Source organism: Prorops nasuta, unplaced genomic scaffold, assembly GCF_024137725.1.
Source record: "Prorops nasuta isolate Cenicafe-Biocafe unplaced genomic scaffold, Cenicafe_Pnas_1.2 PNAS00018, whole genome shotgun sequence".
NCBI classification, from domain to species: domain Eukaryota; kingdom Metazoa; phylum Arthropoda; class Insecta; order Hymenoptera; family Bethylidae; genus Prorops; species Prorops nasuta.
The window spans coordinates 877,690-892,959 of record NW_027116815.1 but is presented as its reverse complement, the minus strand read 5'-3'; the positions used below and the strand labels follow the sequence as shown (position 1 = coordinate 892,959).

Below are 15,270 nucleotides of genomic sequence, written 5' to 3'. Positions count from 1 at the left end.
CAAATAGTTCAATCAAAGTACTATTCAATGATTTAATACTATAGTAACAAAAGATATCAAAAAAATGCATGAAAAAACAAGAGTAAATAAAAATATCATTCAAATTGGCGTCAAATTCTAAAGAGGACCAATAACGCCATCTATGCAGTGCTGCCAATTATTTTGCTCAATCAGAATTTTAAGTTGGCTAAAGATTGCCTTCGAAGTTTCGAAGCTAGTGAGTTGGACAAGAATGAGGGTAGCCAGACTATTGCCAGAGTGAGCCAGGTCCACCCACATCCACCCGCCACCGGAACTCCAGATTCCAGACACTCCAGACGCTCCAGACCACTCCAGACTGCTCCAGACCACTCCAAACTGCTCCAAACTAGTCCAGACTCCAGTGGACTCCACTGGACTCCACACTCCACCGTCTCAACACCCTGTGCCCTGTGGCAGATCTGAACTCTGAAACTCTGAAACTCTTTCTGAATCCTTTATAGAGTGCAGTACTATTAAAGATGGCGGACTTAACAACTTTGAGTGAGGATGTATCGTGGAAAGATTTGGTATGTTTTTTTGATAATTATTATCATATTTTTCTTTTTATAACCTGTTTTTTTCTCATTACTGTTTGAATAATTCACCTTACTTACAATTGTAGGGTATAGTAGATTCATTATGTCAGGCATGTGAAGAATTAAAGTGGAAGTCACCAACAAAAATTCAACGTGAAGCTATTCCACTCACTCTACAAGGTTGTTACCCTGCTTCTATTAGTTTATACGTCATTTAACATAATTTTATTTTCAGGCAAAGATGTGATTGGTCTTGCAGAAACAGGTTCTGGAAAAACTGCAGCATTTGCACTTCCAATTTTGCAGGCTTTACTGGAAAATCCTCAAAGATACTTTTCCTTAATCTTAACTCCAACCAGAGAATTAGCATTTCAAATTGCAGAACAATTTGATGCTTTAGGTAAAATAACTGTGTAATCTTTCTGAGAAAACATCTTTCTATTATCAAAATTTTTAGGCTCAAGTATAGGAGTCAAGTGTGCAGTAATTGTAGGAGGTATGGATATGATGTCTCAAGCATTGTTGTTGGCAAAGAAACCACACATTCTTATAGCAACACCAGGTAGATTGGTGGACCATTTAGAAAATACAAAGGGTTTCAATTTACGGTCACTCAAATTTCTGGTGATGGATGAAGCAGATCGTATTTTAAATATGGATTTTGAAGTTGAAGTGGATAAAATTCTAAGAGTTATACCCAGAGAGAGAAGAACTCTTCTGTTTTCTGCTACGATGACAAAGAAAGTACAAAAACTCCAGAGAGCATCCCTGCGCAATCCTGTAAAAGTTGAAGTTTCAACAAAGTACCAAACTGTAGATAAACTCCAGCAATACTACATTTTTATTCCTGTTAAATTTAAGGTATTTATGAGTTTGATTAAGGGAAAAAATAATACATTTAAGAATAATTATTTTTATTTGTAATAATACTTAATTAAGCTATTTCTAATAAAGTGATAATATCTTTTAACAGGATGTGTATCTAGTTCACATTGTGAATGAGCTGGCTGGCAATAGTTTCATGATATTTTGTGCAACTTGTAACAATACTGTAAGAACAGCATTGCTTTTGAGAAATTTAGGATTCATGGCTGTTCCCTTGCATGGACAGATGTCTCAAAACAAAAGGCTGGCAGCTCTCACAAAGTTCAAAGCCAAACACAGGTCGATTCTTATTTCTACAGATGTGGCAAGCAGAGGTCTGGATATCCCACACGTGGATGTTGTTATAAACTTTGATATACCAACGCACAGTAAAGATTATATACATAGAGTGGGTAGAACAGCTCGAGCTGGGCGTTCTGGTCGTTCAATTACGTTTGTAACTCAATATGATGTAGAGCTGTATCAAAGGATAGAGCAGTTGATATCCAAACAGCTTCCTTTATATGAGACGGAAGAAGAGGAAGTGATGCTTTTGCAGGATAGAATTGGTGAAGCGCAAAGAATTGTAAAAATGGTAAAAAAGATGAGTTTTAACAATTTTTTCAAAAGATTTCTCATATAACTAATAGATGCAATTAAATTTTAGGAAATGAAAGATATAGAGGAGAACAAAAAGTCTGGCAAGAGGAAAAAGAAGCAAGATGATGATGATGATGATACAGAGCAATCAATGGGAGTGAGAAAGAGAATAAAAGGAAAATTTAAAGGAAAGGGTAAGAAAGGTTGACCATTGAATTCATACATAACAATCAACAATCGTTTTCAATAAATTATATAAAGTGAAGTACTATTTTTATACTTATAGGTAGATTTTATTTATAAACCAGCCCATCATTCCCCTCTTTGATATTCTTTCTATTAATCTTGCCAGTCTGTATTCTTAAGTAAAACCAGCCAGCTTACAAAATTCATCAGGTTTGTAGGAAACTGGCTATTGACACTAGGAGAGATCATTTGTATCACTTAGCAGTCCTTCTTATGTTAATTATTAAATAATAAGCTGCAGTTTATTTTAGGTGTATCACTCAAAAGACCCATGTGGGAGCTCTTTTAATCTTAAACTGTTAGGATTCGTCAATGTTAGTCGTCAAGCCAGGCAAACTATGCAAAAATCCAGCCGAGCAAATTACTGAAATAAGATTAGTGAGAGAAATACCAAGAGTAAGAACAAAATTAGTTTTCGTCCAACAAGACTTTTCTTGTTTCTTGAGCTTTCTTTTGGACTTGGACGAATTTCATTACGAGAATACGTCAGCCCTAATTTTTTAACAAGTGTATACCTATTTAGATATTAAACTACAGGTTTCTTTTCTAATCACTAATCAAATTCACAAGAATCTCAACGAACCATTTTACTTGTTTCATTTTCTTTTATCGCTAATTCTAGCTCTCCTCGCTGAAAGCTTTGAATTTTTCGCGATAGCTAAACCTACAACTTAGGCAAGCTTAGCTGGAAATTATTTATCTCCTTGCCAGTAACGATTCGTTTCTTTACAAATTATTCTATGGATAAGTTTATTCCTTTCTGCCATTTAAGAATTTTAAATAAATAATAAAATTATAAAATATTTAATGAACGAAACTTTGCAAATGATGCAATTCAAGAAATTTGAGTATGATGTAGTTGAGATCCTGGCTTGTTTCTAGATTTAAGTAAAAAAATATACGGGCAAGTTAAATAAACAAATTCGTACAATGGAATAGATCGATTAAATCGTAATTTTCTCGAACCATCGCAACTCCTTCGAGCGAGCATTAGTAATCTCATAAGAAAAAATGGTACAAAGTACGTAACATATATATATTTGTATCTCTTTTTCATTCTTCCCATCTCTCTCTCTCTCTCTCTCTCTCTCTCTCTCTCTCTCTTAATCTCTCTCCAAAAGCTGTCTCAGCATTTTCGAACTCGACTTTACAAAATAAACCTAATTAAGCTGGATGGAATGTTCTATGAATTACAGGTGTGTAAAGATGCATTTGTGTAAGTGGTTGTGTATGATTATGAGACAGAACAATGCGTAAAAATTTGAAACAGCTCAGGTTTCATTCAAAATGAGAAATAAAATATATTCCATAATATTATTATTCACTATTTCTACACATTCTGTACAGTAATTCACTTTAAGGGTTTTATACCTCAATATACTTTATACAAAAAGGCTACTTATAATCTAACATTAAGACATACCATAGCATGAGCGCCCTCCACCATACCGCAAAGAGTAGATGGGCTGCACACATGTTTGTACTGGTATTACAGAGTCAGTCGCCAGCGAGTATAACTTCTTCCTCTTGTTATCACACACCGTCTTATCGCGCACTCCGGACAACCGCGCACAGTCTCTTCATACTTTTGTCTTGCGATTCCTTCATTAAATCGACGATATACCAAAACAAACTAGATTCATCCCTTAGGATTTCTCTTCGAACCAAAACTATGTTTCTTTCCAGTTTTATCCATTCCATTCGATGAAACGAACCCTTGACCAAACACGAATCGTTTTATTAGATGATCGAAATATTCTTTTATAATAAACAAATCGTTCTATTGACTTCTGATCTTTTGTAAACTTTATCATTGATCGACAATCCATTCCATTCGATGAAATGATTCCTTTATCAATTACAAGTCATTTAATTTGATGACTGCAGCAATCGAATCTGTGCTTGGTCCATCACTGATGCTTTTTGTAATTACGTTTTTTCCATCCATTTCCTTACAAGTTTTCTTCGAGACTTTGACTTTCTTCTGAGGAAAAAATTGCATTTTCATGGCTACAGCTTCGAAATGTAATGAAGTACCTTCATTGTCCACTTTTAATATGCACAATCCTTTGTATCACCTGTATTATGTTTTTCCGTTTAGCTGTGTTTCGCTTGTCTTCTGTTTATTTCGGCTGAGAGATACGTTTCACCAATAAATAAAATTATATTTGCGAAAATATATAGAATAGTACAAAATAAAATCTATCTTTTTGCATTTGTCCTTTCTGGGCTTTGTTTCATTTTTTTTCTTTGTTTGCTTGATAATACCGATACAGAAATAGTGCATATCCAGAGACTTCAGGTTTGCTGCTACATATTTTTTCCTTCTTCGTTCGCTTGTGCTTCGTATCCCTTAGTTCAAGTCTCTGTCCTCTAAGTACTTATACTCAAAGGTAAAACCTTCCTTTTTCCTCTGTCCCCATTTCTCGTAGTCGAAGTAAATATACGTTCCCTGATAAATCGTAGAAAGTACGATTTGAAAAATCTTATGATAAAAGGAAACAAAAATATCAAATTGAAACCAAGTACTTACTTGTTCGAATTCTTCATTAATCACTTTTGGCTCCTCGTGCCTCTGGAACCACATCATATACTTGGTGTGAAACCTCCAGCTCTGTTTCTTAAGTGCCTTAGCAGCCAAGTATTGTCCCTTTGACCCCTCCATATAATAAAATATAAAGAACAGAGTCTCTGTTGATAAACGTTGGAAGAACTCCACCGTATCCGAATGAGGAAGTTGAACCTAGGAATATAACAAGTGAAAAAGTGAATCAGTATAATGTAGCATATAATCTTAAGGGATTGGAAGAATATCATAAAAAACTCGTACCTGCTGATAATAAGGCGGTGTAGGACAAAGATTCCTGGGCAAGTAAGACCGAAGTCTTTCGGAGTCCGATGGATGAGGCATATGATAATAAGCGGACTCCATCATTTGAAACTGCAGTTGGTGCTCCTTTTGAAGAGGAACAGGACCAAGGGGTGCTACACCAAGAAGCGGAGGAATATGAGCTTCCGATGTTGCGGTAGTATTGTTAAGGTTGGCCTTGGCAGCGTCGAAAATGTTCCTGTTGGGCTCGGAAGGCGGGATCTCCAGACCTGCTCGGACAATGACTTGTTGGGCAATGGATTTAAGAGACATGCCATCGGGAAGCTTAGGGATGAGACCGTTGGCAGTAGATGGTGCTGGAGAACAAGAATTTGCTGCTGGTAAGGGCGATGACCTGCTGCTTACTGAGGATGGCGGTGACGTAGCTGGTGGCACCGGAGTTATTATTTCCGTCTCGCTGCTATTGTGGTTTTGACTTTGTAGAATGTGGGTACTTTGCTGCAACCCCGTTTGGCTATTGTGCGCTGGCTGTGTCTGTTGCTGCACCTGCTGCTGTTGTTGCTGTTGCTGAGTCTGAGAAGGTAGCGACTGTATCACGTTTGATGTCGCATTTGTACTCGACGAGGATGACATCAAACCATTCTCACTCGTGTGGCCTAAAAATATTCAACATTACATCCTCTCCTACCATTGAAAATTTGAAAACAGCAGTTTCTCTATAAGATTTTCGTTAAGATTAGAAAAAATGTACGGTAACATTTGAAATGAAATTGAAGTGTTTCCTCACTGGTAGTTTTGCCAGAGGTAGAATGGATGGTTTGCGAATTACTGTGTGATGCAGCCACTGTAGCAAAATTACCAGCATTCGTGGTTGCTACATGATTACTGGTGGAACTGGGTGAGCTGTGGCTAGATGTCATGGGAATGGTCTTACTGGGTGTGCTGCTAGATAGCATGTTTGATTTTATAGTGGCAGTGCTTCCTGTGGTTGGAATGCTCACTTGTGAATTCATCAGTGGCCTTACAGCGGTCGGTTTCACAGGCTGAAATATTTTATTTAATCATAATTCAATTTACACACACACATATACCTTTAAATAAATTTTATTAATCTGCAAGTTGTTTTTGTGACGTACATCAATTACCTTGGGTTTCTTGTCATTATCGGTAGAACTATCACTTAAATGGTAGAGCAACGGTGGTGAGGGCGACGTCCCTGAATTAGTGGACGTTGGTGTACCGCCTGTTTCATTACTGTTATTACTATCTGTGGTAGCTGATGAAGGAATACCAACTCCTGACAACTCAACCTCATCCAAACCGATGATATCATCGTAAATGTACTCATTTTCTTCAAAATCTGGATCTTGAGAGGACTCAATATAATATTCAACATCGTCCTTTATCCTCTTGATCTAAAAGTTAAAAAATCATTAATAATGATCATAAGAAATCACTGCTACTTCTACCCAAACATGACAAATGTCGCGACGACACATGAAATTAATAATAAAATGAAATCTTCTTAAACAATAAACAACTGGCACTCAGGTCCCTATAAAATACTCACCGTGTTAACCTCAACAGACATATTATCCAACATGCGTAATAGTGTCTCCAATTTACGGATATGATAACGATGTTTATCGAGTTTTGCTTTGAGCTCGTCCATTCTATCCTGTTTGTCTTTATCGAGTCTTTTTTTCTTACCAGCAAGTAATGATTCTATTTCTGACTCAAATGTATCCAGCTGCACCAAAATCAATGATAAATGTATTATGAGCAAACAATATATATTTTGATAATATTAAACACCTATTTATACTGCTTAATATACCTGAATATTAAGGGCATCTATGGAGTTTGCTAACCAGTTACTGACTTCCTCCCTTTCTTTCTGTGCTGGGTCAAGCTTTTGAGCTGCTCCTAAGCCCTCCTTAGAATAAGCCTTAGTTTTTGTCTCTCTCTCAACTACTTTAAACCTCTCCATTTGCTAGAGATAATTCACTATTAAATTCATATTTGTTATCATAATATAATGATAATTCCAATCTTTGTTACCGTCTCAATTAGCTTCCTGTAGTCAAGAAGCGTACTCTTATCCTTAATCTCCCCAGAGGCAATCCAGCTTTTGATTTGATCACGTAACCTTTGAAGCTTTTTAATCTCCTTCTTAAGGTCTGCCTCATATTTCTCTTTCTGATTACTGTTTGTTGCATTATGAACCTTCTGCCAAATATCCTCAAAAGTCTCCACACCTTCTGTTACTTTTTTAAGGCACCGATCTATTTCACCTGTAAATTAGAATATATTTACATATCAATTTATTGCTTTGTAAAATAAATAGGTAGATTGCTATATTAACAATAAGCTAAATAAATAAAAACAATCATAGCAATACTTTTAATCAATCATTCTATAGATAGCAAGATAATGAATGAGTATAACAAATGTCAAAGGCAGCTAGGAAAGGTTACCGTTATTCCAACTATTCAGAAGGCATAAAATAATGTGAATATTGAGCAATAATCTAAATTGAAGGTTATGCTGACATAAGAGAAATATATCATAGGTAAAGAGCAAAGGTTTAAGTGACAATAAAAGTAGATATGCCAGAGAAATACATGAAACAGTAATGAAACCTTCATTCCCACTCAACCGACTTTCCCTGGCAACTGTCAAGCACCAAAGTCCTTGTGCAAAAGTATAACATAAAATGGCAAAATGATCAGGTTGCTCTGGGTAAGATGAATCCATCACCAGATTGGGGGGCTAACAGTGAAGGGATTAGCAAGGGCTGAGCTCAGCAGTGCAGGGCCACAACAAAATTGTCTAAATGTAAACATGCTGGAAAGCTTTATCTCCTCACCTTGCAACTTTCTCGTCGCAGCCATGGCTATGTAAACATGTGAAATAATGATTCATGCATAGTCTACACGTGATGTGAAAGTTTAGCTGGAATTTCACGGGGTGATATGTAGCTGCGCTATTATTCCCTGTATAATATGGGGGTCTCTGCCACAAGATGGCTTCCGTTTTCAAATGACAACGACCGACTGTCCTGCCGAGCGGATATCTCGGGAGGCCAACTTTTACTGGCTGCTTGCTTGAGTTGCTTGTTGGCTCGCCACACAAATAAAGATAGATAGAGAAATAGAGGGAGAGAGAGTCGGCTGGTTTCTGTAAAACTCAGTGCAACCCTATATCTCAGCTTCGCCCAAATTTTTGAGCTTTTCCTTCACGAACAGCCACGATTATTTTCCCTGCTGCATCAACAAATGATATATATGAAATTTTCGAGAGATGTGAGATAATATATTATGCATTGGCGCATTTCACACACATTTATCAGCGCGCACATACATCCTTACCAGGGTTCCTAAACCCACACGAAGTTATGTTTTACAAGTAGCGTTCAGCAATTGTCAATTTTTGTAAATTACAAAAGTTATAAATTTGTTCGTGTGTTGACTATTCATACAACTTCTCATTACAAGTATATAGAATGTGTCACACATTAACTATACAGTTTTATTAAAGATTGCGCACTGCGCAGGATGTTCAACACGAACAACATGAAATTTTAAAAAATAAAAATGTAGACAAAGAAAGGTTAAATAGCCAGCTTTAGCACGCATCTCCTGTCATACGTGCGTGGGATGAACGTTAAAACGGGAATGGAAGACGGAGATACTTTTTTTGAATTAAAAGAAAGCAGACGAGCGTTCAGAAAAAAACTAAGAATAATTCAACTTTTTCTGAAACCTGGAAAGAATAGGAGCCGTAAAATACAGAGAAAATCTTAATTGGGAGGGGTGATGGTTTGGAAATCTGATGCATCCATGAAATAACTATAATGATAAAACACAATGATAGGAAACAAAACTTGATGATATTTTGTTGTCTACAGTTATTTGAAGTTCCATAGATCGTTGTAATAAGTTAAAAACTTTTGTAAAATACGGAGCAAACACAACCTGAAAATGACAAAGGTGGCATCACTGGACTGGAATCGTGATAACTGACGCCATTTTATTTTTACTAACCTTTCCTGGGCGGTATAATCGGGTATAAACCGCGATACCTCGCGGCGCTCGCGGTTGCTCGTCTCGTCTCCTATCCATCGACGCCGACTTCCCGGGGGCTAATTTGGATTTTCACGAGATTTCTTCTAACCTATAGGTACTCATCCGAGACCTAACCTGCAAATGAGAAAGAAAGACATCGCTGGAATGACGTCACAGCATTAACCTTTCTGGGCGGGATAAACCTTGGCGCTCGGCGACTCCTCTCCTGGCAATTAACTACGAGTTCCCGAATTTCCACGGGTTTTCTTAACCATCAAATGGCAAAGGGTGGCATCACTGGGCCCGCTCTCTGAGATGACGCCATTTTACTAACCTTTTCGGATCGAATAAGCTGCGACACTCCGCGGCTCTTCTGGCCATTCACCACGAGTCTTACTGAGACTCGGATTTTCTTTGTCATCCAGGACTCTTATTAATCATAGACAGGTAACCGAGCACCCAAAAACCTAATCTTTCTTTCGACCCATCTTTCTGCTTTTCCTACAAACTTACCCGGTTCTTCAGTGTATATCTTGCAATTCACTCTTTGTAACCTTGAATTTCTTTGTTTTCTAATCCTTTTAAACTATTCCTGAATTTCTATATTGGTATCTTCCAGAGACTCAATTGCACTAATGAAATCTTTTCTTGAATCTAACAGCTCATTACCTTTAACTCATTAGAATAAGAGTTTTTATTGAATCGTGCTTCTTTTTGTTATTTGTACTGATTTAATCAGTTTTCTTATACTTATGTCTTAAGTGCAAAAGATTTCTCTGAAGGATATGCAATACCCACATACATGTGTTAAATTTATATTTATTTACTTTGTTTCTAGGTATTATTAAAAAAGTGGTTAAGTTATTATGGAAGATGAGGATGGCGAAAGTGTCTTGGAAATGTGGAATATTTTTGAGGACCAGCAGCTCAAAGGTTCTACATTAAGCAGCCCTTTAAAGTGCCCAACTGAATTATTTGGAGATCATATAGAAGAGGACTTTCAGAGTACTTTTTTTAATTCTGCATCAGCCAAAGAGATTAGTAGCATTGGAGCTAAAATTGTGTATAAGGGATTTAAAAAACGTTTATTGGCCCAGTCAAAAGATGAGGAACAATTAACAAATTCTAATGCTTTGCCAAAGAATAGTAAGGATAAAAGGATTGGTGGTAAAAGGGGAAAAATAACAGAATACGCTCAATACTTGGGGCTGCAACCTGCACCTAGATCCAAATGCACCAAGTGTCAAACAACAAATTTTGGTTTGACAAAGAAGCCACAGTGTATGTGCAATTCTGCCATGACTCCTATACAGGGATCACCTAGCACATCAGATTCCTCTACTTTAGCCAGTAATTTTAAAATTACTCGAAAAGTGTATCTTTGTGCTGCTTGTGGCACCTATTTTGAAAACTGGAATCTGTTCTTACATATGAGAGACATTCATAAACGTCACATATGCCTCTTCTGCCTGGGCATGTTTGGTCAGGCAGAGAGGCTATCTTATCATTTGGCCAAAAAACACAGTGTTCCTGAAATGGAATTTTCCTCTGTGGAAGATTTTTACAATACATTTAAAGGATCCTGTTATCTAGTGTGCTGCACCTGTGAAAAAGTCTTCTCAGAGACAGATAATTTTTACAATCATTTCTGTTCTCCATTACAAACTCAAAACAGTACCACATCTATGTGTACTTTATGCAGGCAAACAGGTTCCCATGCTAGCACTTGTAGCTTGTCAGATGAACAAGTCAAAGATTTCAGTTTAAGTATTCCAGTAGAGTCAGGCTCATTATCCAGTCCAGAAAAATCTAGCAAAACCTTGAAAAAGTTAATTAGGAACAACAGGGCAAAAAGTGTTGATGACAGTTTATTTAATTCTCATCAAAGGTTAAAAAAATCTGATAAACAAATTCTTCCAGTTGATGAGGTGATACCTACGGACATATTAGTGAATGAGGATAGTTTAGATGACAGTCCATTACAAAATTCTAGCATGGACACTGTGTCTGAGACCATCATGGAGGTGTCTAGGTATATAGATGATTCTGGAGGTGATGAAGTAGATGAGACTGAGGATAAGAATAAAGTGGAGATGTCTATTCCTATACAGGATCTACAGGTAAATGATGAAAGCTCTCCATATGACAGTGTAACACAGACTATCATGGAGGTATCTCTTTGCTCTAAAGATAAAAGGGATAAAGAGCAATTTTCGTGCGAAAACTTTCTGGAAGTTTCAGAAAATACAGAGGAGGAGCTAGAAGAGGATGATGCACCAGTCAGCGATGCTAGGTCTGATCTGCAAGAATTTGAAATGGAAGAGGCTGTACGGAGAAAGGAGAAGAATAACACTGCTAATGATACCAGGCAAAAAACTGAATCTGAAGTACCCACCAGTCCTATGAATAGTCCTATCAATAGGTCTCTCTTCAGTCCCCAGCATGAACCCCAAACTGATCTTGAGCTTGCAGAGGAACCTGAGAAGAGTGGGGAAGATAAGCAAACTGAGCCGGAATCTCAAAGCTCAGTATTCTTCAATGCTGTTCCTTCTTCGGATAGAAGTTTGGTAATAAAGATTTGCACAAATAAGAACTCCCAGTATACAATAGCAAATGCTGACATAAAAAAGGATGAAGAGGAAACTAAAGAATCAGAGGAAAACAACAATGGAGAAGAGAAAACTGAGAGTATGGATAGAGTGGATAATTCTACCAGTAATCATGAAGATGGAAGTGATTCAGATAGCCTAAAGCTAGCAGTAGTTGACAGTATTGTAGAAGAAGATGCTGCAGAGGTTTTGGAAGCAGAAGCCAATAAGGTTAAAGCTGGGGATGAAGAAGTTCAAGGTGAAATTGTCATAGATGGTGAAGCCAAAAATCTCAGCATTGTTGAACCTGTGGAAAGTAAGAAGGAAATTAAAGAAAAAACAGAATCTGATGGAATTGTTCTAGCTGGAGAGGATGTTCCCAGTTTAGATCTAAATGTAGAGGGGACCTTGGACAGTACTGAAATTGAAGATCTTTTAAAACGCTGTATAGAAGTTGCCAGTCCAATATGTGTTTACTGCAACCATGCACGGCACATAGCAGTAAATGGAAACCAGTTAAGCCTGCACATGCTGGCTGAACATAGATTTCAGCCCCAGCATCCAGCTATAATAATCCAAGTTGAACAGTTTGCCATCAGAGTTAAGAAATCCCTCCAGGAACTGCAGAATCGCTTTTTTAACCTGGACTCCTATACAAGTACTAAAGGCACATATAATGTTCCCGAATCAAGATCCTACGAATGTTTCCACTGCAGGTTCCATTCGGCAGTACACAAAGAGCTTTACCTTCACAATCGGAAAATGCATCAGAAGACCATATTAATCTGCATAATGTGCAAGTCTACATTTTACAGTTATAGCGAGCTGCTGTGCCATCTTTGTCCAGGAGTTTATTTACCCAATATCAACATAAAGTACAGATGCTGTTTGTGTCCAGCTGATGGACTTCCTTCAGCCTTTCGGCTAATGGTCCATCTTAGAAAAAGGCACCATGCCTGTGACGTTTGTTTAGAGTCTACTGGAAATCAGCAGAGGCTCTCTAATCATGTTTGGAAGCACAAGCTACATCATCTTTGTTACAGGTGTGGTATTGCCTACAGGAACAAACCGGATATTACAAAACACCTATTTTGGAAACATGGGACCGAAAGTGTCCTCTGCAAGAAGTGTTTGCAGAAAAAATGGCCACACATCTATCATTTCTGCATACCACCAACTGCCTTTGTCTGCGAGGAGTGCGGATCCAGTTTCACTAGAGCAGTGGCTCTGAAAGTTCACAAAAGGCTGCACACAGGGGACCTTCCCCATTCATGTCCAGAGTGTCCTGAAAAGTTCATCTCCAAGAGGATCCTTGCCAGACACGAATTGACCCACAAGGAGTCGCAAGTAATCGAGCTTGCGACAGTAGAAACAACGAACGCACCTCTGATCGTTGACGAAGATCCTGGCAATGAGAAGGTTGTCATTGATAACGTTGACCTTGAATCTAAAGAAACTAAAGAACAGCCCAAGAAAGTTGTGGACGTTTACGATTTGCCACCATTAAACTTGTCCTCTGAGAGCGATACAGATTCGGATAACGAGAAGGAAGAGAAGAAAGAGAATAAAGAAAACAAATCTGAAGAAAAGAGTGAGGAAGGGAAGGAGCAGATCGAAGAGAAGATATTAGAAGAAACTCCAAAAGTCGATCTTGGGACCCCAGGAAAAGCAGAATCGCCACGTGTAGAAGTAGAAAGAGAAGAGGAAGAGGAGGAGAAGAATCAGGAAGAAGCTAGAATTATCGATGGAATTTGGGAAAACTTCAAGTCCTACGCCCAAAGCGTTGATGGTGTCTGGGATAACTTCAAATCCTTCACGAACCAGAGCAACCAGGAAGTAGTAGCTGAGAGGAAAACTGACAATGACCTTGAGATCTTGAAGAATGTGATTTTGGCAGATCACGATTATTGCGTAGTATATGATAAGGAGAAGAAATTGGAGGTGGAAGAGGGTACGAAGGAACAGGATACCGGAGCGGAATTAGTAGATGGAATAAAAACTCCATTGAGTCCTCAACAGGAAACTGAAGTGAAGAAGAAGCTGAAGACACCAAAGAAGAAAAAACGAAGCAACAGTTCGTCATCCAGTTCGTCGAGCGACAGTGACTCCAGCAGCTGCTCCTGCGGGACCAATTGCAGTTGTAGCAGCTCTTCTTCAGGTAGTTCATCAAGTTCCTCTAGTAGCTCGGACTCGGATAGCTCATCCGAAAGTTCCCCGAAAAAGTTAAGAAAAGAGAAGAAAAAGGAAAAAGAGGAAAAAGTTGAAATAGAGGAGAAAAAGGAAAGTATAACAGTGGAGAATGGAGTGGTTCCTGTGACGAGCGAGGAGGTCAATGTCTGCCCCCCCACTGTTTTACGAGAATCTGACCTAGAAACTGATGAAACTGACACTGACGAAGATTTCTATGACGAGCATCCTCAACAATTGGCTAATAAACTTCTAGCTGAGAAGAGAAACCAGTTGTTGTTACTGGCAGCTGTTGCTCCTGCTTCCACCGAATCTTCGATTTCCTTGAACAATGGAATAGACGTGGAGTCGATAGCCCCATCCCCGGTGACCTTGGAGGTAGAGCAATCCGTACCAAGGAAAAAAGTTAAGACGAAGAAACGTAGGAAAATGGACAAAAAGAGAGCGCCCGTTGAATCCATCAAACTAAACATTCCTAAATCCTTTTACCAGAAGAATCTCGGTTTCTCGGCCTCTCCAACCGTCATGACCATGCAGTGCAGCAGGTCATCAACCCCGAAGTTAGTAAACGATGTGCAGGAGGCGGCGTTGGCGACACCTCAAGGCATGGGAAGTGGTTCCGAGACTGAGAATAAACGGTCGTCAAAGAGGAAGAGAGTTCCCAAGAAATTTTATGGGGATTCTAGCGAGGACGAATCGGAAAAGCCACCAGTTTTCAAGTGGAGGAAGGCAGAGCCTTCCTTTCCGCCGTTGAATGTAACCGCACCGGCGCAGGCGTCGGTTCCCAGCCTGAGGTTACCTCTTAAACCTCCGCCTTACCGACCGGAGTTGGAAAAACCACCGGTACCAGCTGCAGTGGTTTCTGCTACTGATTCGGAAGGTCCGGCGGAGTCCAGCAGTGACACCAGCGGTGATTCGGAAAACGAAACACCTGTGCAGGAAGCAAATGTTCCTTTACAGAGGAGCGATAATCTTTACTGTTACTGTCAGTGCCCCTACGACGAGGTCTCCGAGATGATCGCTTGTGATGGCAACGACTGCAAGATCGAATGGTTTCATTTCGAGTGTGTTGGTATTATGGTACCTCCCAAGGGCAAGTGGTACTGTCCGGACTGCAGAAAGAGACTTGGTATTGTCCAAAACGAGGACTTTTTGGATTGATTGTTTATCTCCTTCAATCTCCTCAATGATTTTTGAATTCAACATTACCAGTGTACCTCTCAAAAACCATACCCAGATAAGAGCTCGGCGTTATTTAAACAAGGATTTTTTATGTTTACCTTTGCCTCCTTTTTAAGGAGCTCAAATTTTATTCAAGAAGATTCACTGGA

At 38.7% G+C, this 15,270-nt stretch overlaps 3 protein-coding genes across 8 annotated transcripts; 2 read left to right on the top strand and 1 right to left on the bottom strand.

The window, feature by feature from the left end:
• Window positions 1-243: 243 nt before the first annotated feature.
• pths (porthos) lies at window positions 244-3,367 on the top strand. 2 transcript variants are annotated; one of them, XR_010823728.1, is made up of 8 exons: window positions 244-548; window positions 644-737; window positions 793-957; window positions 1,015-1,418; window positions 1,531-2,016; window positions 2,089-2,215; window positions 2,308-2,417; window positions 2,519-3,367. XR_010823728.1 is itself a non-coding variant. In XM_066738433.1 (7 exons), the coding sequence occupies exons 1-7, from the start codon at window positions 501-503 to the stop codon at window positions 2,322-2,324; spliced, it is 1,341 nt and encodes a 446-aa protein (XP_066594530.1). In that variant the 5' UTR covers window positions 244-500; the 3' UTR covers window positions 2,325-3,367. The 2 variants fall into 2 exon arrangements, 1 of the variants encoding a protein (XP_066594530.1); XM_066738433.1 differs by having other exon boundaries at window positions 2,308-3,367.
• A 176-nt stretch (window positions 3,368-3,543) lies between these two features.
• LOC136780198 (CCR4-NOT transcription complex subunit 3-like) lies at window positions 3,544-9,091 on the bottom strand. 5 transcript variants are annotated; one of them, XM_066738398.1, is made up of 10 exons: window positions 9,075-9,091; window positions 7,967-8,363; window positions 7,159-7,391; window positions 6,935-7,090; window positions 6,668-6,847; window positions 6,234-6,512; window positions 5,885-6,140; window positions 5,098-5,753; window positions 4,801-5,010; window positions 3,544-4,719 (listed from the first exon to the last, which is right to left on the bottom strand). In XM_066738398.1, exons 2-10 carry the CDS (start codon window positions 7,989-7,991, stop codon window positions 4,621-4,623), a joined length of 2,094 nt encoding a protein of 697 aa, XP_066594495.1. In that variant the 5' UTR covers window positions 7,992-8,363; window positions 9,075-9,091; the 3' UTR covers window positions 3,544-4,620. The 5 variants fall into 5 exon arrangements, with proteins under 5 accessions (XP_066594495.1, XP_066594496.1, XP_066594498.1 ...); XM_066738399.1 differs by lacking the exon at window positions 9,075-9,091 and adding an exon at window positions 8,441-8,460; XM_066738401.1 differs by lacking the exon at window positions 9,075-9,091 and having other exon boundaries at window positions 5,098-5,366; window positions 5,436-5,753; window positions 7,967-8,447.
• LOC136780192 (uncharacterized) lies at window positions 8,710-15,100 on the top strand. Its single transcript, XM_066738387.1, has 2 exons — window positions 8,710-9,611; window positions 10,003-15,100. The coding sequence occupies exon 2, from the start codon at window positions 10,031-10,033 to the stop codon at window positions 15,098-15,100; it is 5,070 nt and encodes a 1,689-aa protein (XP_066594484.1). The 5' UTR covers window positions 8,710-9,611; window positions 10,003-10,030.
• Window positions 15,101-15,270: the final 170 nt, after the last annotated feature.

What these genes read in the sequence shown, in the direction of transcription:
- pths (XM_066738433.1), top strand. Translation starts at nt 501, where the DNA reads ATGGCGGACTTAACAACTTTGAGTGAGGATGTATCGTGGAAAGATTTG. An exon ending in AGAACAATTTGATGCTTTAG is followed by an intron (nt 958 to 1,014) that starts GTAAAATAACTG and finishes CAAAATTTTTAG; the next exon opens with GCTCAAGTATAGGAGTCAAG. An exon ending in CGCAAAGAATTGTAAAAATG is followed by an intron (nt 2,017 to 2,088) that starts GTAAAAAAGATG and finishes ATTAAATTTTAG; the next exon opens with GAAATGAAAGATATAGAGGA.
- LOC136780198 (XM_066738398.1), bottom strand. Translation starts at nt 7,991, where the DNA reads ATGGCTGCGACGAGAAAGTTGCAAG. An exon ending in TAGATGCCCTTAATATTCAG is followed by an intron (nt 6,848 to 6,934) that starts GTATATTAAGCA and finishes ATTTTGGTGCAG; the next exon opens with CTGGATACATTTGAGTCAGA. An exon ending in CACCGCCTTATTATCAGCAG is followed by an intron (nt 5,011 to 5,097) that starts GTACGAGTTTTT and finishes TTATATTCCTAG; the next exon opens with GTTCAACTTCCTCATTCGGA.
- LOC136780192 (XM_066738387.1), top strand. Translation starts at nt 10,031, where the DNA reads ATGGAAGATGAGGATGGCGAAAGTGTCTTGGAAATGTGGAATATTTTT.